The sequence below is a fragment of the Leucopleurus acutus genome (assembly GCF_964270905.1).
Source record: "Leucopleurus acutus genome assembly, chromosome: 6".
Taxonomy (NCBI): Eukaryota; Metazoa; Chordata; class Mammalia; order Artiodactyla; family Delphinidae; genus Leucopleurus; species Leucopleurus acutus.
Genome location: NC_139149.1, coordinates 5,167,093 through 5,189,396, shown reverse-complemented (window position 1 = coordinate 5,189,396; position 22,304 = coordinate 5,167,093). Strand labels below are relative to the sequence as shown.

Sequence of the window (22,304 nt, the reverse complement as noted above, 5' to 3'; positions counted from 1 at the left end):
ATCAGGGCCCAGCCACTATTCTCCCATATCATCTTTTGCTAATCTCACCTGCTTTCTACAGGTCTTTAGCTCCAATAGGATCAAACTACAGACATCCTTGAATGCCAGCCCTGTCCCTACTCCCCAAGTCTGGAAAAGTACATGTTTGGCAGGTGTAGCTATTTTGTTTTTTCAACCCTGTCTAAGGCTTTAACTCTTCTTTATCCTTTTTAAACACCAGATTTGGCCTCTTCCTTCAGCCAGCTGGATGCCTTTAAACCATAAGGTTGCCATCTAACATAATCTGCACCTGCTCAAGACCTGAGACCCAACATCTGTCCTTGCACCAGGAGCCTTGAGCATTTTCACTGTGTCCAGCCCTTCCTGGGTTAAGTCCAGGAAGGGTGGTAGCTGTGCATGAGGATACCCCATCCTGGCCCTCACTGGGTCGCAGTTTCCTTCTGGCACAAAAATCAGCCCTTTTATTGAGAAATATGTGATGTGATGCTGCTTGCCATAGTTTTGGGAAAGGGACTCAGGCTGCCATATAACTCAAGGAAGAGGCTTGTCCCCCCAGAAGGGAAAACACCCAGGTTTCATCACTAGATTAGACAACTCTCTCTCTGTAAGTTATACTCTATTACAAGTTTCACGGGATGGTCAGTAGTTCTGCTCAAAATAAATGAACGGAGCCAGGTTTAGGGATTCAGTAATGGAATCTTCCGGAAGCCAAGAATTCCCTTTATCAGAGTGTTAGGGACCTCTTCCTAATTGAAGGAGTTAAAGACAATGGTTTATTTCTCACATTCAAGCTACTTCTGCCAGACAAGTAAACACAGCTGTCAACAACATGCTCTCACGTCTTGTGCTTTTTGCCAGGACACCAGAGTGTGAAGGAAAAGAGAGAGGCATGTAACTCACCAATGTCAGGTATGGGCTCTGGCCAGCCCATGTGGTTCAGTCCTGTCGGGGCACTCTGGGAGAACGGATGGCTTCTTCTAGGGAGATTCAAAGACTCTGGAGAGGTAACGGTCATCTTCCTCCAGCACTGGGAGAGGAGGAAAGAGGCAAAGAGTAAATGAAGAAAAGAGATAACATGTTGTCATTGCCACATTATAATTTTTCTAATTGCACAGGACTTTGCCATGAGCAGAACATGCAGCCAAAATGCACACAGCTCTGGGAGGTGCCATTCATTTCAAAATCCATGGAAAAAAGAGAAGTTTCTCTTGTTGTCAGTAGTCTGCAACCTGTATGGTCATATGTGGCAACCATGGCAGAACAGGTTGTCATTCAACAATGTGAAATGAGGACTGACAGTAGGTCTCCAAACCCCCAAATTACACCAGCTGGTCAGCCACACAGCCTGACATTTCTCCAAAAGGAAGGCTTTGTTTTAGCTATATTCTTGCAGGGGTGCTTAATTAAAATGCAACCCATGAAGTCTCTGACACCTCATAATCATAAGACAGACTTTACCCTTCAGACAGTAAGGACCAGTGTTGCATGAGGTCTTGGGAGGGCAAGGATATTGTCCCTTTCTTTATCATTCCATTATCCAGAAATAAACTTGGCCCCTCCAGATTTTGTCTACTTTATAAAGTTATGAAATTTACTTAAAATTTTTGGTATGTATTCAAATAAATGTTCCATTTTCTTTTGTATTCCACACAAATTAAGTAAACAGTGCTTGGAAAATTCTTTTAGTGATTAATAGAAATGTAAATATACAAACAAGGATTAAGATGGGAGTATGATACCCCACTCCATCTCTTCCATTTGAATGCAACTAAAAACATTGGGCAGATGTATAAATCAGTTACTAAGGGCTCTGAAATAAATGGTAGCAGGTGGGTTGGAGAAGGAAGCCAGTATTTGAAGTTACACCAATCCTATAGTGAGTTACCTTTTTTGTGGTCCCTACAGTATCCTCTGGCCTGAACTCAATAGCAGCTTAAAACTGGGTATGGACCAAAAGTACTCCAAAAAGCCTTCTCTGGTCTGAAGAGAGGGGAAAGGGACCCCAAGTGTATGAGCAAATTGGTGAAATCCTCTATGTTGTCATTTAGTTCCACCCTAGACTCCCAGGAAATCCCATTATAGTATGGCAGTGATGGCCAGGCAGGCACCTAAAACTCTGAGGGAGGGGGAACATCCCTATTTCTTTTTTCCTGTCTCTGTCCTCCTGCCCCTTGGCTCCAGAGGCAGACATAGTTGCAGGAAGTATATGCCAGAGTGGGAAAACAAAAGCCTAGCTTTCTAGCAAAATGTCCAGGAAGAGGGGGACTCCTGGAAGCCAAGAAGTGTCTGGAAGAATGCAGAAAGGAAAGAGATCAAGAAAATGACACCATAACGTTGTTTATGACCACTGGACTTACCCCCAAACTGTGCTTGGGTGGATCTGACCCTAAACAGAATACTAAAGTCTTTGAGAACCAAATTATGGAGTAGACCATTTTACAGGTCTCAGACTGGCCACTGGGTGATCTACATTATCCAAGTAGCACTGAAAACACCTTGAAAACATGAACCGACATAAGAAACATAGCCCTTGAAGGCCAGTAAGAACTTATACCCTAAACTGTCAGCTGCCTGAAAAACTTAACTATTATTCTCCATAGAAACTAAATAAGGCTCATAACATAATATTCAAAATTTCCAAGATATAACCCAAAATTATTTGATATACAGAGAACTATGAAAATCTCCATAACTTATAAGGGAAAGACAACAGATCCCAGCACCAACATGATACAGTGCTGGAATTATAAAAGATTTTAAAGAAGCTCATATAATTGTGCTCTAAGAAGTAAGTGTGAACACTCTTGCAATGAATGGAAAATAACAGCAGGGGAATAGATACAAAATAGAATGGAAACATTAGGACTGAAAAATATACCTACAATTGAAAATTTACATGGATGGCTCTTGAGGGCATTATGCTAAGTGAAATAAGTCAGATAAGAAAGAGAAAGACTGTCTGATCTTACTTGTATGTGAAATCTTTTTTTTTTTTTTTTTTTTTTTGCGGTATGCAGGCCTCTCACTGTTGTGACCTCTCCCATTGTGGAGCACAGGCTCCAGACGTGCAGGCTCAGCGGCCATGGCTCACAGGCCTAGCCGCTCCGCGGCATTTGGGATCTTCCCAGACTGGGGCACAAACCCGTGTCCCCTGCATTGGCAGGTGGACTCTCAACCACTGCGCCACCAGGGAAGCCCTGTATGTGAAATCTTAAAAAAGAAAAGCCAAGCTAATAGAGACAGAGAACAGATTGGTACTTGCCAAAGGCAGGGAGTAGGGGGTAGGTAAAATGGGTGAAGGCAGCCAAAAGACACAAACTTCCAGTTATAAAATAAGTCATGGGGATGTAAGGTGCATCAGGGCAACTATAGTTAATAATACTGCATTGCATAACAGAAATAAAGGGAGGAATTGACAATAATACAATAATATTAGGGGACTTTAATACCCCACTTACATCAATGGACAGATTATCAAACAGAAAACCAGTAAGGAAACAGTGACATTAAATGACACATTAGACCAGCTGGACTTAATAGCTACCTACAGGACATTCCATCCAAAAACAGAATACACATTCTTTTCACATGCACATGGAATGTTCTCTAGAATAGATCATATGATAGTCCACCAAACAAGTCTCAAGACATTTAAGAGGATAAAAAATATACAAAGTATCTTTTCAGATCACAATGGTATGAAACTAGAAATCTATTACAGGAAGTAAAACACAAACACATAGAGACTAAACAACATGCTACTAAAAACCCAATGAGTCAACCAAGAAATCAAAGAGGAGACCGGAAAATACCCTGAGACAGGGCCTTCCCTGGTAGTCCAGTGGTTAAGACTTTGCCTTCCAATGCAGGGGGTGCTAGTTCTATCCCTGGCCAGGGAGCTAAGATCCCACATGACTTTCAGCCATAAAAACCGAAACATAAAGCATAAGCGATATTGTAAGAAACAATAAAGACTTTAGAACTGGTCCACATCAAAAAAAAAAAAAAAAAAGAAAAGAAAAGAAAAAGAAAATACCCTGAGACAAATGAAAATAAAAACACAACTTTCCAAAATCTATGGGATGCAGCAAAAACAGTTCTAAGAGGAAAGTTTATAGTGATACAGGCCTACCTCAATATATAAGAAAAATCTCAAATAAACAACCTAACCCACCATCTAAAGGAATTAGAAAAATAAGAACAAACAAAACCCAAAGTCAGCAGAAGAACAGAAATAATAAAGATCAGAGTAGATATAAACAAAATAGAGAGCCCCCCCCCCCAAAATAAACCCACAACAGAAAAGACCAATGAAACCAAGAGCTGTATTTTTAAAAGATAAAGAAAATTGATAATCCTTTAGTCAGGCTTATTAGGAAGAAAAGAGAGAGGACCCAAATAAACAAAATTAGAAATGAAAGAGGACAATTTACAACCGGTATCACAGAAATACAAACAATCACAAGAGAATACTGTGAACAATTACATACCAACAAACTGGGCAACCTAGAAGAAACGGATAAATTCCTAGAAACATATAATCTTCTAAGACTGAATCAGGAAGAAACAGATAATCTGAACAGACTGGTTACTAGTATTGAAATTGAATTGGTAATCAAAAAACTCCCAACATACAGAAGTCCAAAACCAGATGGCTTCACAGGGGAATTCTACCAAACATTTAAAGAAAATGGAATACTTATCCTCAAACTATTCCAAAAAATTGAAGAGGAGAAAACACTCCCAAACTTGTTCTATGAGGCCAGCATCACCCTGATACCAAAACAGACAAAGACACTACAAAAAATGGAAATTGCAGGCCAATTTCTCTGATGAATATAGATGCAAAAATCCTTAACAAAATATTAGCAAACCAATTCAAAAATGCATTAAAAAGGATCATAAACCATGATCAAGTGGGTTTTTATCCCAGGGAGGCAAGGATGGTCCAACATCTGCAAATAAATCTATGTGATACACCACATTAACAAAATGAAGGATAAGGGGATTGATCAAGATGGCAGAGTAGGAGGACATGGAACTCATCTATCCCCATGAACACATCAAAAATAAATCTACATGTGGAACAATTACCACTGAAAGCTAACTGGAAATTGGCAGAAAGACTCCTGTACAACCAAGGCTATAAGAATGAACAAAATGAAGGATAAAAGTCACATGATCTCTCAATAGATGCAGAAAAAGCATTTGACAAAATTCAGTATCCATTCACAATAAAAACTCTTATCAAATTTGGTATAGAGGGAAATTTCTCAAGATACTAAAGGCCATTTATAACAAACCCACCTAACATCATACTCAATGGGGAAAACTAGAAAGCTTTTCTTTCTAGATCACGAAGAAGACAAGGATGCCCACTGTCACCATTTCTATTTAACACAGTATTGGAAGTCCTAGCCATAGCAGTCAGTCAAGAAAGAAAAAGTCATCCAAATTGGACGGGAAGAAGTAAAACTATCATATTTGCAGATGACATGATACTATATATAGAAAACCTTAAAGTCTTCACCAAAAAACTTTTAGAATAAATGAATTCAATAAAGTTGCAGGATATAAGATTAATATACAGAAATCTGTTGCTTTTCTATTCACTAATAATTAACTATGAAAAAGAGAAGCAAGAAAACAATCCCATTTACAATCGCATCAAGAAGAATAAAATGTGTAAGAATAAATTTAACCAAGGATGAGAAAGACATATACTTTGAAAACTATAAGACATTGATAAAGGAAACTGGAGATGATATAAATAAATGGAAAGGCTTCCTATATTCATGAATTAGAAGTACTATTGTTAAAATATCGGTACTACCCAAAGCAGTCTACAGATTTAATGCAATGCCTATCAAAATACCCATAACATTTTTCAAAGAACAAGAACAAATAAATAATCCTAAAATTTGTATGGAACCACAGAAGATCCCGAATAGCCAAAGCAATCTTGAGAAAAAAGAACAAGAAAAAAGAACAAGATGACTTCATACGATACTACAAAGCTATAGTAATCAAAGCAGAATGGTATTGGCACAAAAACAGGTACATGGATCAATGGAACATCATAGAGAGCCCAGAAATAAACCCATGCAATATGGTCAATTAATCTATGACAAAGGAGTTAAGAATATACAATGGGGAAATAGTCTCTTCAATAAGTAGTGCTGGGAAAACTGGACAATTGCGTGTAAAAGAATGAGATTAAAAGATTTCTTCACACCATAAAAAAAAAAAACCCTCAAAATGGATTAAAGACCTAAATGTAAGATCAGAAAGTATAAAATTCCTAGAAGAAAACATAGGCAGTATAATATTTGACATAGGCCTTAGCAATATTTTTTTGGATTTGTCTTCTTAGGCAAGGGAAACAAAAGCAAAAATAAACAAATCGGACCTAATCAAACTTAAAAGCTTTTGCACAGTGAAGGAAACCATCAATAAAATGAAAAGGCAACCTACTGAATGGGAAAAGATATTTGCAAATAATGTCTGATAAGCAGTTAATATCCAAAATATATAAACAGCTCATATAACTCTATACCAAAAAAAGCTAAACAACCCAATAAAAAAAAAGGGCAGAGGACCTGAATAGGCATTTTCCCAAAGACGACATACAGATGGCCAGCAGGCACATGAAAACACAACATCAACTAATTGTCAGGGAATGTAATTCAAAACCACAATGACCTCCTACACTGTTCGTGGGAATGTAAATTGGTGCAGCCACTATGGAGAACAGTACGGAGGTTCCTTAAAAAACTAAAAATAGAGCTACCATATGATCCAGCAGTCCCACTCCTGGGCATATATCCAGAGAAAAACCATAATTCAAAAGGATACATGCGGGCTTCCCTGGTGGCGCAGTGCTTGAGAGTCCGCCTGCCGATGCAGGGGACACGGGTTCGTGCCTCGGTCCGGGAAGATCCCACATGCCGCGGAGTGGCTAGGCCCATGAGCCATGGCTGCTGAGCCTGTGCGTCCGGAGCCTGTGCTCCACAATGGGAGAGGCCACAACAGTGAGAGGCCCGCATACCACAAAAAAAAAAAAAAAAAAAAAAGGATACATGCACCCCAATGTTCAATACAGCACTATTTATAATATCCAGGACATGGAAGCAACCTAAATGTCCATCAAAGGAGGAGTGGATAAAGCAGATGTGGGAGATTGGGGAAGATGGTGGAAGAGTAAAACGCAGAGATCGTCTTCCTCCCCACAGATACATCAGAAATACATCTACATGTGAAACAACTCCTACAGAACACCTACTGAACGCTGGCAGAAGACCCCAGACCTGCCAAAAGGCAAGAAACTCCCCACGTACCTGGGTAGGGCAAAAGAAAAAAGAGTAAACAGAGACAAAAGGATAGGGACGGGACCTGCACCAGTGGGAGGGAGCTGTGAAGGAGGAAAGGTTTCCACACACTAGGAGCCCCTTAGCGGGCAGAGACTGCGTGTAGCGGAGGGGGAAGCTTCGGAGCCGCGGAGGAGAGCACAGCCACAGGGGTACGGAGAGCAAAGCGGAGAGATTCCCGCACAGAGGATCGGTGCCGACCGACACTGATCAGCCCGAGAGGCTTGTCTGCTCACCAGCCGGGGCGGGCGGGGCTGGGAGCTGAGGCTCGGGCTTCGGTCAGAGCGCCGGGAGAGGACTGGGGTTGGCGGCGTGAACACAGCCTGCAGGGGGTTAGTGCACCACGGCTAGCCAGGAGGGAGTCCGGGAAAGTCTGGAGCTGCCGAAGAGGCAAGAGACTTTTTCTTCATTCTTTGTTTCCTGGTGCGCAAGGAGAGGGGATTAAAAACGCTGCTTAAAAGAGCTCCAGAGACGGACACGAGCCGCGGCCATCAGCGTGGACCCCAGAGACGGGCATGAGGCGCTAAGGCTGCTGCCACCACCAAGAAGCCTGTGTGCGAGCACAGGTTACTATCCACAGCCCCCTTCCGGGGAGCCTGTGCAGCCCGCCACTGCCAGGGTCCCAGGATCCAGGGACATCTTCCCTGGGAGAACGCACGGCGCACCTCAGGCTGGTGCAACGTCACGCTGGCCTCTGCCGCCGCAGGCTCACCCCACATCCGTACCCCTCCCTTCCCCCAGCCTGAGTGAGCCAGAGGCCCCGAGTCAGCTGCTCCTTTAACCCCGTCCTGTCTGAGCCAAGAACCGACGCCCTCCGGCGACCTACACGCAGAGGCAGGGCCAAATCCAAACCTGAGCCCCGGGAGTTGTGCGAACAGAGAAGAGAAAGGGAAATCTCTCCCAGCAGCCTCAGAAGCAGCGGATTAAAGCTCCGCAATCAACTTGATGTACCCTGCATCTGTGGAATACCTGAATAGACAACGAGTCATCCCAAATTGAGGAGGCAGACTTTGAGAGCAAGATTTATTATTTTTTCCCCTTTTCCTCTTTTTGTGAGTGTGTATGCTTCTGTGTGAGATTTTGTCTGTATAGCTTTGCTTTCACCATTTGTCCTAGGGTTCTATACGTCCGTTTTTTTTTTCTTTTTAAAAAAATTTTTTTCTTAATAATTATTTTTTATTTTAATAACTTTATTTTATTTTATCTTTATTTTATTGTATCCTCTTTCTCTCTTTCCTTCCTTCCTCCCTCCCTCCCTCCCTCCCTGTCTTTCTTTCTTTCTACTTTTATTCTGAGCCGTGTGGATGAAAGGCTCTTGGTGCTGCAGCCAGGAGTCAGTGCTGTGCCTCTGAGGTGGGAGAGCCAACTTCAGGACACCGGTCCACAAGAGACCTCCCAGCTCCACATAATATCAAACGGCGAAAATCTCCCAGAGATCTCCATCTCAATACCAGCACCCAGCTTCACTCAACGACCAGCAAGCTCCAGTGCTGGACACCCTATGCCAAACAACTAGCAAGACAGGAACACAACCCCACCCATTAGCAGAGAGGCTGCCTAAAATCATAATAAGTCCACAGACACCCCAAAACACACCACCAGACGTGGACCTGCCCACCAGGAAGACAAGATCCAGCCTCATCCATCAGAACACAGGCACTAGTCCCCACCACCAGGAAGCCTACACAACCCACTGAACCAACCTTAGCCACTGGAGACAGACACCAAAAACAACAGGAATTACGAACCTGCAACCTGCAAAAAGGAGACCCCAAACACAGTAAGATAAGCAAAATGAGAAGACAGAAAAACACACAGCAGATGAAGGAGCAAGATAAAAACCCACCAGACCTAACAAATGAAGAGGAAAGAGGCAGTCTACCTGAAAAAGAATTCAGAATAACGATAGTACAGATGATCCAAAATCTTGGAAATAGAATAGACAAAATGCAAGAAACATTTAACAAGGACCTAGAAGAACTAAAGATGAAACAAGCAATGATGAACAACACAATAAATGAAATTAAAAATACTCTAGATTGGACCTAGGGATTGTCATACTGATTGAAGTAAGTCAGACAGAGAAAGACAAATATCATATGATATCACTTATATGTGGAATCTAAAGAAATGGTGCAAATGAACCTATTTACAAAACAGAAGTTGAGTCACAGATGTAGAAAACAAACTTGTGGTTACCAGGGGGGAATAGTGGGAGAGGGATAAATTGGAAGATTGGGATTGACATATACACGCTACTATATATAGAATAGATAACTAATAAGAACCTACTGTACAGCACAGGGAACTCTATTCAATACTCTGTAATGAACAGTATGGGAAAAGAATCTTAAAAATTGGATATATGTGTATGTATAACTGACTCACATTGCTGTACAGCAGAAAGTAACACAACGTTGTAAATCAACTATACTCCAATAAAAAATTTAATTAAAAAACATACAATGAGATATCCCCTCAGACCTGTCAGAATGGCTGTCATCAAAAAGACAACAAATAACAAATGTTGGTGAGGATGTGGAGAAAAGGCAACCCTAGTGCACTGTTGGTGGCAATGTAAATTGGTACAGCCATTATGGAGAACAATATAGAAGTTCCTTAAAAAATTAAAAATAAAACTACTATATGATCCAGCAACTCCACTCCTGGGTATATATCCAAAGGAAACAAAAACAACAATTGAAAAAGATATATGCACCCCAGTGTTCATTGCAGTATTGTCCAAAATTGGTAAGGTATGGAAGCAACCTGAGTGTCCATCAACAGATGAATAGATAAAGAAGATGTGGCATATACATACATTGGAATATTACTCAGCCATAAAAAAGAATGAAACTTTGCCATTTGCAACAATGATATGGATGGGCCTTGAGGGTATTATGCTTAGAGAAATGTCAGACAGAGAAAGAAAGATACTATTTTTAGTTATATGTGGAATCTAAAAAATAAAACAAATGAATATAACAAAAAACAGAAAGAAACTCAAAGATTCAGAGAACAAACCAGTCGTTAACAGTGGGGAAAGGGTGGATGGAGAGGCAAGGTAGGAGAAAGGGGATTAAGAGGTACAAACTACTATATATAAAATGATAAGCAACAAAGATATATTGTACAGCACAGAGAAGTATAGCCATTATTTTATAACTTTATATTCAGCGTAATCTATAAAAATATTGAATCACTATGTTGTATACCTGAAACTCACATAATATTGGAAGTAAATCAACCATACTTCAAAAAAAATGTATGTAAAGAAATCACAAGACAATTGTATTTTAATAGTGGAGATGGTAAATGAACCTCGGTGGAACTAAGATTACTACAGTTCATTGGAAGTGGTAAAATGTTGATAACAGTAGACTGTGATAAGTTATGTATATATGGAACACTTTTAGCAACCACTATGTGAACCAAACAGAACGATATACTCAAAAATGCCACAAATAAATTATGATGGAATCCTAAAAATTGTTCATGTAACTGACAGAAAAGAGTATTGGGAAACAGAAGAAACAATCAGAAAACAAATAATAAAATGGCATATTTAAGCCCTAACATAATAATTATTTCAAATGTTAACTATCAAAATATACCAATTAAAAGACAATCAGAGTGGATAAAATAAAAAGATCCAACAATGCTGCCATAAGAAATTCACTTAAATCAATGACAGGTTGAAAGTAAAAAGATGAAAAAAGGTACATTAATCAAAAAAGAAGTGGTTATACTGATATCAAAGTAGACTTCAGAGCAAAGGGAACCAAATTTACACAATCTTTTTAAGAATATAGAAAAGGAGAGACTACTTTCCAACTCATTTTATGAGGCCCATATTACCCTGATACCAAAACTATGGAAAGATAATACAAAAGCAAAAGCCCCAGCTCAATATCTCTCATGAGTTTAGATGCAGAAGATCTGGACAAAATATTAGCAAATTAATATATAAAAATTATACATTCCATATATAGTGCATGACCAAATGGGATTTATTCCAAGTGGAGAAGGCTGATTCAACATACCAAACAAATCAATTAATATAATCTACCATATCAAGGGGCTAAGGAAGAAAACATAAAATGATCACATCAATTGACACAGAAAAAGCTTTTGAAAAAAATCCAACACACATTTATGATTTTTAAAAAATATCTCAGCGAACTAGGATTAGAGAGGAAATTCCTCAACTTGAGTAAGAGATACTATAAAAACTCTACAGCTAACATCATACTTAATAGTGAAATATTGAAATTTATCCTATTAAGACAGGGAATAAGGCAAGGATATCCACTTTTCCCACTCTTAGTCAACACAGTATTAGAATTCCTAGCCACTGCAATAAGGCAAGGGAAAAAAGCATACAGATTAGAAAGGGAAAAATGAAACTGTCCCTACCTGTAGATGATATGACTGTCTACATAGAAAATCTCAAGGAGTCTTTAAAAAATATTCCTGGAACCGATAAATGAATTCAGCAAGGTCACAGGCTACAATATCAACACATAAAAATCAATAATATTTCAATATACTAAGAATCAACTGGTGGAAAATAAAATTAAGAACATAATGCCATTTATAATAATCCCTAAGAAAATTAAATGCAAAGATATAAATTTTTTAAATGTATAGGGTCTGTATCTTATATATAGAAATTTCTAAATAATACACAAAAATATTCTTAGAGATAATAAATTCAGCAAATTTTTAGGGTACAAGATCAATATACAAATATCCATTGTATTTCTATGAACTAGCAATGAACAAGCCCAAATGAAATTAAGACAACAATTCCATTTGCAATACCATCAGAAAGAATAAAATAATTAAGAAATATTTAACCAAGGATGTGTAAGACTTGTACAGTGAAAATTACAAAACATTGTGAAAAGCAGTTAAAGAACACCTAAAAAGTCAGGCAACACCCTGTGTTCATGGATTTAAAGATTTAATATTGTTAAGAAGGCAATACTCTCCAGAGTGATCTACAGATTCAATGTAATCTTATCAAAATCACAATGGCCTTTATTTTCCCCAAGAAATGAAACAGCTGATCCTAAGATTCATTTGGAACTACAAGGGACAGCAAATAGCCAAAATAATCTTGAAAAATAACCCAGAGGACTCACACACCCCGACTTCAAAACTTAATAGAAAGCTACAGTAATTAAAGCAGTGTGATATTGGCAAAAGCACAGATTTATAGACCAGTGGAATAGAACTGAGAGTCCGGAAATAAACCTATACATCTAAGGTCATTTGGTTTTTTACAAGGGTGTCAAAATCATTCAGTGAGGGAAAGAATAGTCTCTTCAACGAGTGGTGCAGAGTGACAAAATATCCACATGGAAAAGCTTGAAGTTGGAACTCTACTTCACACAAAACACAAAAATGAATTCGAAATGAATACAAAACCTAAAGGTAAGAGCAAAAGGTATAAAGACTTTTAGAAGAAAGCATAAAAGTAAATTTTTATGACCTTGGATTTGACAGTGGATTCTTGGGCATTACAATAAATTCATAAGCAACAAAAGAAAAAAACAGATAGATTGGATTACATCAAAATTAAATACTTTTGTGCAGCAGTAGACACTATCAAGAAAGTGAAAGGCAACCTACAGATGGGAGAAAATACTTGTAAATCACTTATTTGATAGGGGTCTAGTATCTCCATACATAAGAACCCCTACAAGTGAACCACAAAAAGATAAATAACCCAATTTAAAAATGGGCAAAAGGCTTGAATAGACATTTCTCCAAAAAAGATATACAAATGGCCAACAAGCGTATGAAAATATGTTCAACATTAGTCACTAGGAAAATGCAAATCAAACCACAATGAAGTACCATTCAGACCCAGTAGGATGGTATAGTTTAAACAAAACAACACAAAACAACAAGTGTTGGGGAGGATGTGGAGAACTGGCAACCTTCATACATTGTTTGTAGAAATGTAAAATGGTGTAGACAACAGTTTGGCAGCTCCTCAGACAGTTAGTCATAGAATTACCATGTGTCCTAACAATTCCACTCCTATGTATATACCCAAAAGAATAGAAAACATGTATACAAACGAAAGCTTATACACAAGTGTTCCTGACAGCACTAGTTACAATAGCCAAGAGGCGGAGACAACCCTATGTCTATCAGTGGATGAACAGATAATAGAAACAAACATAGCCACACAATGGAATATTATTCAGTCATAAAAAAGAACAAAGTGCTGCTGTATGCTACAACAGAGAAGACCCTTAAAAACATGATGCTAAGTGAAAGAAGTCAGGCACCAAAGGTCACACACTGTAATTCCATTTATATGAAATATCCATAGGTAAATAGGTAAATCCATAGAGATGGAAAGCAGATCAGTGCTTGCCAGGGTCTAGGGAGGGGAAGTGGGTTGTGACTGCTTAATAGTTGTGAAGTTTCCTTTTGAGATGATAAGAATGTCTTGGACCTAGGTAGAGATAAGGCCTGCAAAGTCTTGTGCATCTACTAAATGCCACTGTATTGTACACTTTAACAGGGTTCATTTTATGTTATGTGAATTTCACCTCGATTTAAAAAAAAAGTGGTATGGAGAACAGTATGGAGGTGCCTTCAAAAACTAAGAATAGAACTACCATATGACCCAGCAATCCCACTGCTGGGCATATACCCTGAGAAAACCAAAATTCAAAAAGAGTCATGTACCCCAATGTTCATTGCAGCGCTCTTTACAATAGCCAGGAGATGGAAGCAACCTACGTGTCCATCGACAGATGAATGGATAAAGAAGACATGGCACGTATATACAATGGAATATTACTCAGCCATAAAAAGAAATGAAATTGAGTTATTTGTAGTGAGGTGGATGGACCTAGAGTCTGTCATACAGAGTGAAGTAAGTCAGAAAGAGAAAAACAAATACCGAATGCTAACACATATATATGGAATCTAAAAAAAAAAAAAGGTTCTGAAGAACCTAGGGGCAGAACAGGAATAAAGATGCAGACGTAGAGAATGGACTTGAGGACATGGGGAGGGGTAAGGGTAATCTGGGATGAAGTGAGAGAGTGGCATGGACTTATAAATACTACCAAATGTAAAATAGATAGCTAGTGGGAAGTAGGCACATAGCACAGGGAGATCAGCTCGGTGCCTTGTGACCACCTAGAGGGGTGGGATAGGGAGGGTGGGAGGGACACACAAGAGGAAGGAGATATGGGAACATATGTATATGTATGGCTGATTCACTTTGTTATACAGCAGAAACTAACACACCATTGTAGAGCAATTATACTCCAATAAGATGTTTAAAAAAAAAAAACCAGTACCTGAAACAAAAAAATAAATAAAGGTGGGTATCAGGGATGAGGTGAGACTCAGGATGTGTATTTCACAAATACTTGATAATAAAAAATACTGCTATTTTATAAAGGGAAAGAACAGGAAACAGAGTTAGGGATTGGGTAAAAGGTATGCTTTATAAACTACTGAGTCATTTTTAAACAGCTGACAGTTTCATGTAAAAATCATGGTGTCAAAATGTCCCTAGAGACAAAATCTAGTTCTCTTTATATAATTTTGCTTGATTGATTTAAGATTGTTATATCAGAATGTCATGCAACTTTATGAGTATTAGAGCTAATGCTGTCCAGTGTCTAACATTCAGTGAGTGGGTCCTCACTGAATGGTAATTACTATGGAAAGGGCTTGAGGACAGGCCCCGCCGTCTTCAGTTCTGCCCCATTGCCTTGCACAGGGCCAGACTGCAGAGAGGGAAGAGGGAGCCACAGCCTCTGTGGCTCTCAGACACATGACTGCAGCGTCTCTCCTGCAGGCTGTATAGGGCAGAGGTAGGCAGGGGACAGGAAAGGCAAGCAGCTGCACTGGAAGAGGGGGTACCAGGCCAAGTCTGATGACGATGGCATGTGAGCAGCTTACTTGGATTCCATCTTTACATGCATGCATCTTCCTTTCAAACTGGGCCAACTTCTTCAACTTCCTCCTCTGCATCTTCTCCAGCCACAGGTCATCTAAACTGATGTGTGAGTGCTGAGAGGTGCTCCTGGGTTGTGAAGGAGTCTCCCTGGGGATGTCCTCTGCAGAGATGAAGGGGAGGCTCCATGTCCCCGTCTCAGCAGTAGAGAATGGCCCCTGAGCTGGCTCAGTGTGAAAAGCTTTCAGACTGCGGGAGCAACTGGGCTTCTTGCCTGGTTGTTCTTCCCACGGCATGTGGTTCTATAGAACAGAAAGGAGAACATAGCAAGTGAGCACAGTGTCCTTTCTCTGTTTAGTTTCTTTTGGGTATAAACCCATGTTTTGGTTAATCCCTAAAATACAGATGCCAGTGAAGTACTTTGTTCACAGTAATTTTGGAAAATGTGAAGATTAGAAACAAACCAAACCTTGTTTCTGTTAAAATTTCTACTTTCAAGACTATTTCAAAAAAATCAAGTCTTCTACCTTGATCAAAGAATTAGGTCTTGAAAGTAATTACTGAACTTGGCATGCTCATTAGAAACACTTTTTAAGGGTCAGTGGCTGGGGCAAAAAGCTCTTGCCTAAACAATACTGCCTGAGAACAGAATTTGAACAGAAACACACTCAGGCACTTGTTACTCCTTCTGTCTTGGCACGGACATTAACTAGATGTACTCACGCTGAACCTTCCTTAGGCGCCTGTGCTGCCTTCACTTTGTCCCGGGTTGCAGTTATCCACTCAGGCAACCTAACTGAATTTCAAAGTAAAATTTGTCCACACTAACAGAATACTTTGTCTTCGTGTTGCACAACCATCCATCTCTCTGTCCTTTGAAATCAACCCATCACCCTGGGAGAGGAAACCTTTCTTCCCATGTGTTCTTCGAGTCTTAACAACCCTCCATCCCCAGTCCCACCCCAGTGGACACCTCCTTCACAGCACCTCTTTGGAATGTCATTCCCAAGCACTTTCGTGGAAACGATTTGGTGGAAACACAAGTGAAATTTCTCTTGACTATTTCAAGAGGCTATGTACATACACACAGACACACAGACACATACATATATGGAGAAAGAGAAGGAGGCAGAGGAAGAAGGGGAGACATAATTAGTACATAATGGTTTGGTGTACAGCCTGGGAACTGGGACTTTTCAAAGCTTGCTGGGTGATTCTAATATGCATCCAAAGTCGAGAATCACTGTGTATTTTTTTTAGCACCCAAATATTGCTCTAAGTTTAAAAAGTGCTTTTACTTAGTTCCCTCCCCTCAACTCCACTGTGAGCTAGAAACAGCTGGCATATTATCCATATCCTATAAATAAGGTAACAGAAACTCAGAGAGCTTAAGTGATTGCCTGAGTTCACACAGCTCTGTGTGTCATTATACAGTTGACCCTTGAACAACATGAGTTTGAACTGCATGGGTCCACTTGCAGATTTTTTTCAATAGCAAATAGGATCCATGGATGGTTGAATCTCTGGATGTGGAACTGTGGATATGGAGGGCTGACAGTTAAGTTACTGTATATTTAGATGTTCCACTGCACAGAGGATAGGCGCTCCTCACCCCCACGTTGTTAACGGTCAGCTGTATTCTTCTGATTCTAAATCCCATGTCCTTTTCACGCTTCTACATTGTAAAAATTCCTGTTGTTTCATAGGTGGAAATAACAACTCCATAACTAAGCAAGGACCACACCTTAGACTCGTTTATAACTCTCAAAGTCCCCGCAGAGGGAATGGATGTTAATGAGCACATCTTTATGCGAGACTCTCTGGTGCATTTTATGTACAGTACGTAAAGAAGCTGTCCTCCTAAGGCTTTCAGTGAGTAAATGACATAGAGCTGCCTGGAAGGAAGCCAAGCCACCCTCAAGCTGGGGCTTCCACAGGAACGTGCTTACTGCCACTAGAGATGAACTCACTTATTTTCAAACAAAAGAAAACTTGGACTTTTTCAATGCACCATCCCCTAGGTTTCTGCCAGCCTGTACCGGAGTTGTTGGCTGGGACCTCTTGATGTCATCAGGGATAGTTTTATCCTCAACTTTTTCTTTATCAGAATTTTAGAACATTATCATTTTCATAGCTTGGTTATGGGCCTTTAGAGAGAATTCTGGCTGGTGAATGGTGTCCTAAGTGTCCTTTATTTTCTGCCTTTCTGATGGAAAAGAGCTCTCCTCTCTTCCAACTTCTCCACCTTGGGGGTGCTACTAGGGCAATATATCTATTTACTCACCAAGGAACTGTGATTTTCTCAGGAAAAAAGGTCTTTGTTCTAAGGCCATTAATTAGAGCAGTATTTGTAAAGCCACCAGCAGCACCCAGTATGGTGGGCAGCCTCTAAGATGGCCATCAAAAGACTTCACCACCTTGATGGGGGCCCTTTTATGAGCTCCTCCCCTTGAGTGTGAGCTGGACGTAGTGACTCACTTCTAATGAATAGACTTTGGAAGAAATGACGGGATGTCACTTCCAAGATTAGGTCATAAAAAGGTTGTGGCTTCCATTTGGGGGTGACTCTCATGGACCCCTTGCTCTGGGAGAAGCCAGATGACATACTGTAAACAGGGCCATGGAAAGGCTCATGTGGCAAGGAACTGATGTCTCTAGCCAACAGCCAGCGGGGATCTGAGGCCTGTCAACAGCTACCTGAGCAAGTGTGGAAGCAAGACATCCTGCAGTCCGACCTTGAGCTGTGCACAGCCCCTGCCAACATAGTGACTACAGCCTTGTGAGAGACCATGAGCCCAAGCTTACTCAGCTGGTTCTACAGCAACAGGTAACTCCTACTCCTGGGAACTTGCTAGAGCTGCAGTCTTAGAAAGCCCATCAAGACTTGCAGATTAGAAATTCTGGGGGTGGGAAATGCCCACTTAAGGGATTCTGATGCAAGGTGGAATTCTCCGATTGAGAATCAGTGTGCTGGAGAGACAGGCAAATAAGAGAGAGGCAAGGTGATCAGGCTGTTCTGGTGCTCCTGTGTGTCCTAGGGTGGAGGGTCAGGGAGCAGACTTTGGGGTTAGGTAAGCTGAGTTTGAATCCTGGCTCTGGCTTTTACCAGCAGTGTGACTTGGGGCAAGTAAGTTTCCTTAATCCCCTTTTGTTTCTTCATCTGTAAAATGGGAATACTAATACCCTCAGAAGTGTTATGAGAATTAAATGAGATAGTGCACATAAAACACATAGTATAATGCCTGTCACATTCAATACATCAATATATAGTAGCCAATATTATTGTTTTTGTTAATAAGTAGACAGGGCTGAGATGGCTGAGGTGGTGATGGAGTCCTATCTCTCCGGAATGACTTATTTTCAGATCCCACCTGAGAACGTCACTACAAAAATACTACTTAGCATTCAACTCATTCTATGATTTTTCATTATTTGGGGGAGGCTTTTTTCATTTTTATTGGGAAAAATTTCTACAAATTCTCTTTGTAGTGTTGGGCAACACAGATTCAGTTTATTCAGCTTGCATCCCGGTAAAGTAACCTTGTTACCCACAAATGAACAAGGTGTTCTCCTAATGTGTTTAATGTCATTCCATCAGCCAACACAGGCAAGGCAGATCAAAATCCATTACCACATAGTGCAAGGTATGTATACATTGTCTTATGAAATGAGAATTTTCAGAATAAAGAAGAGTTCCAATAGGTAGTCAACTTCCTGACTTTCTCAAGCCTTTCTTGAGCACATGGTATATGCCAGACAGCACTGCAAATGCTAGAGATTCAGCATAGAACAGAACGAAGCTTGCTGCCATGGAATTTTTTAAGCAATGGGAACTCGAAGATGTACAAAACAGAGTCCCAGCTCTCCAGATGATAAAGACATATAAATGCATAAGCTTTCTTTACATAGATTAAAAGTAGACGGTATATGGGTGGTCCTAGAGATTATCATACTAAGTGAAGTAAGTCAGACAGAGAAAGACAAATACCATATGATATCACTCATATGTGGAATCTAAAAAATGGTACAAATGAACTTATTTACAAAACAGAAATAGGCTCACAGACATAGAAAACAAACATGGTTACCAAATGGGAAAGGGGCAGGGGATAACCTAGGGATTTCGGATTAACAGATACACACTACTATCGTGTACATAAAACAGATAACCAATAAGGACCTACTGTATAGCACAGGGTAAGTGGATGCAGAAAGGGCAAATGATTTAGCCCAGCATAGGATGCTATCTAAAGGAAAGGAGTTATCAGAGACTATGCAGGACAGGGGCAAGTCCTAGGGAAACACACAGAGGTTTTGGTTTAAAGTCTGTGTGTGAAACTGTGGCCCTCAGGTAACCTCCCTTAGCAGGTTCAGCCTAGTTACTATGCATACTCTCTTTTGCATTTCCCCTCTCTCCTCCTTAAATTGCCAGCCAACTTAAAACACCAGACACTTATAATTTCGAATAATTGAACAAGAGGATCCAGATTCTGGGGTAGCAGACTGGCTGACATACTTCTCCCTATTTGTCTCACTAAGTACAGCTAAAATCTTGAGACATTATGTATGAAACAAAAATATGAAGACTCTGGGGCTTCCCTGGTGGTGCAGTGGTTGAGAGTCCACCCACCGATGCAGGGGACACGGGTTCATGCCCTGGTCCGGGAAGATCCCACGTGCCGCAGAGCAGCTAGCCCCATGAGCCATGGCCGCTGGGCCTGCACGTCCGGAGCCTGTGCTCCACAATGGGAGAGGCCACGACAGTGAGAGGCCCGCGTACCGCAAAAAAAAAAAAAAAAAAAAGAAGACTCTGAATGGTAGAGAGAAGAAGGTACACCAGCTACGGATCCTAGAATGCAAGGAACAACACACCAGTGAGTTCCCTAAGTTTTCTCTGCGTCATATGTTCCACTTCATATATAGGTCCTCATATATAGGTCCTGGAGAAAGTTGCAACCTGGAAATACCACTAGGCACAGGCATAAAGTCCCAACAAAAGCCTGCTTTCTCTACCCAGAGGAGCAGACTAGCAAGACAGAAAACTTTTAGATAAGAACTGCCCTACTCTAGCATGCAACATCCCCTCATTCCCTGCCTTCCTCACCAAAGCACAAGTGGGAACTTCTGACCTCATCTATCTATAATGGGCACAATTCTCTCCCAGCCAAATGGTGTCAGGAAGGCCTAGAGGGTAGCTGGGATGTTGATCCCCTTCCAGTGTTAATGGGGCTCTCTCTTCCATGCAGGGCAGTGAGGCATCCCTCCCCTGCCCCACTGGGGTGATGTAGGAGGAGACCTAGTAGAAAGCCAGGACTTTCACCACCATCTAGCATTAACAAAGTCTTCCTACCCCATGGGGAACATTAACAAGTCTCCCTCTGAACCATGGAGGTGTCAGTGGAGTTATAGTAGAGAACCTCAACTCCTGTTCCCACCCATCAGTAATGAGACACCCCTTCCTGCAACAGGTTGTCAATAGAGGCCAAAAAAAGAACCTGGTATTTCACCTACACCTGGCAGTAATGAAGCAGTGCCCACTTTTCCCCACTGGGGTGGTGTTAGAAGTGGTCTGCAAAACAGAAGATTTAAATAAGATACAGTGACTCAAAACATACTACCCCAAATATCCAGAATAAAACAGAAATTCACTAGTCATACCAGGATTAGAGAAAATCTCAACTTGAATAAGAAAAAACAGTCAACAGATGCCAACACTGAGAAGATGCTGGAATTATCTGGCAAAGATTTTAAAGTAGCCATCAAATAATGTTTCAACAAGAAATACAAATACCCTTAAAACAAATGGAAAAATAGAAGATCTCAGAAAATAGAAAATCTTAACAATAAAATAGAAGATACAAAGAATAACTAACTAGAAATTATAAAACTGAAAAATGCAATAACTGAAATTTAAAAATTCAATGAATGGGAGAATGGAGAGGACAGAGGATCACTGAACTTGAAGATAGAACAATAGAAATTACACAATATAAACAAAAAAGAGAAAACAAACAAACAAAAAAGGCTCAAGGCCCTGTGAAAGATAAAGAAAGATCAAACACTAGGGTATTGGAATCCAAAAAAGAGAGAAGAAAGTAAGTGGGGGTGAAAATGTAGTCAAAGAAATAATAGTTAAAAATTTCCAAAATTTGGCAAAAGACATGAAACTACAGATCTGAATTTAGACGAACTCAAAGAAATCTACATGAAGAAACTTCATAATCAAACTTCTGAAATCTAAGGACAAAAAAGACAAATGTTGAAAGCAGCGAGATAGAAAAGACACCTTTCCTGTAAGGGAAAAGCTATTTAAATGACATTATCAGAAACCATGAAGACCAGAAAGAAGTGGCCCAACATTTTCAAGAGTCACTCATCAAGAAAACAATTGTTCATGCAGAATCCTATATCCAGTGAAAATGTTCTTCAGAAAGGAAGGAGAAAATCAAACACTCTCAGAGGAAGGAAGCTGAGAGAATTTGTTGCCATCAGATATACCTTTAAAAAATGACTAAAGGAAGTTTTGAAACAGATGATAAAAGAAAGCATCTTGCAACAAACATTGGAGAAAAAAGGACAATGTAAAGAGTAAAAATATGGGTAAAAACAACAGACATTCCTTCTCTTGAGATTTCTAAATTATGTTTGATGCTCAAAGCAAAAATTATAACATTGTCTGATGTAGTTCTCAATCTATTTAGAGGAAATATTTAAGACAATTATAAACAGGGTAAGGTAAAGGGATTTAAAGGGAGGTAAGGTTCCTACATTTCACTTGAACTGGTAAAGTGTCCACACCAGTAGACCGTGATAAGTTGTATATGTAGAATGTAATACCTAAAGCAACCACTAAAAAAATTATAAAGAGACTCAAGTAAGCTATAATACATAAAAATGGAATTCTAAAAAATACTCAAATAATGTATAAAACTGCAGAAAAAGAACACAGAAATGATAAATATGAAACAAAAATAATGAAAAATAAAAAGGCAGACTTA

At 39.9% G+C, this 22,304-nt stretch overlaps 1 protein-coding gene across 1 annotated transcript in view; it reads right to left on the bottom strand.

The window, feature by feature from the left end:
• LOC309963422 (rho guanine nucleotide exchange factor 4) overlaps positions 1 to 22,304 on the bottom strand; it is a gene marked incomplete at both ends in the record, with an annotated part of 252,503 nt that overhangs the window by 96,915 nt on the left and 133,284 nt on the right. The window contains 2 exons of the mRNA XM_082841764.1: positions 901 to 1,027; positions 15,312 to 15,608. Coding sequence (XP_082697890.1) covers positions 901 to 1,027; positions 15,312 to 15,608 — 424 coding nt within the window. The remainder of the gene's footprint in view (positions 1 to 900; positions 1,028 to 15,311; positions 15,609 to 22,304) is intronic.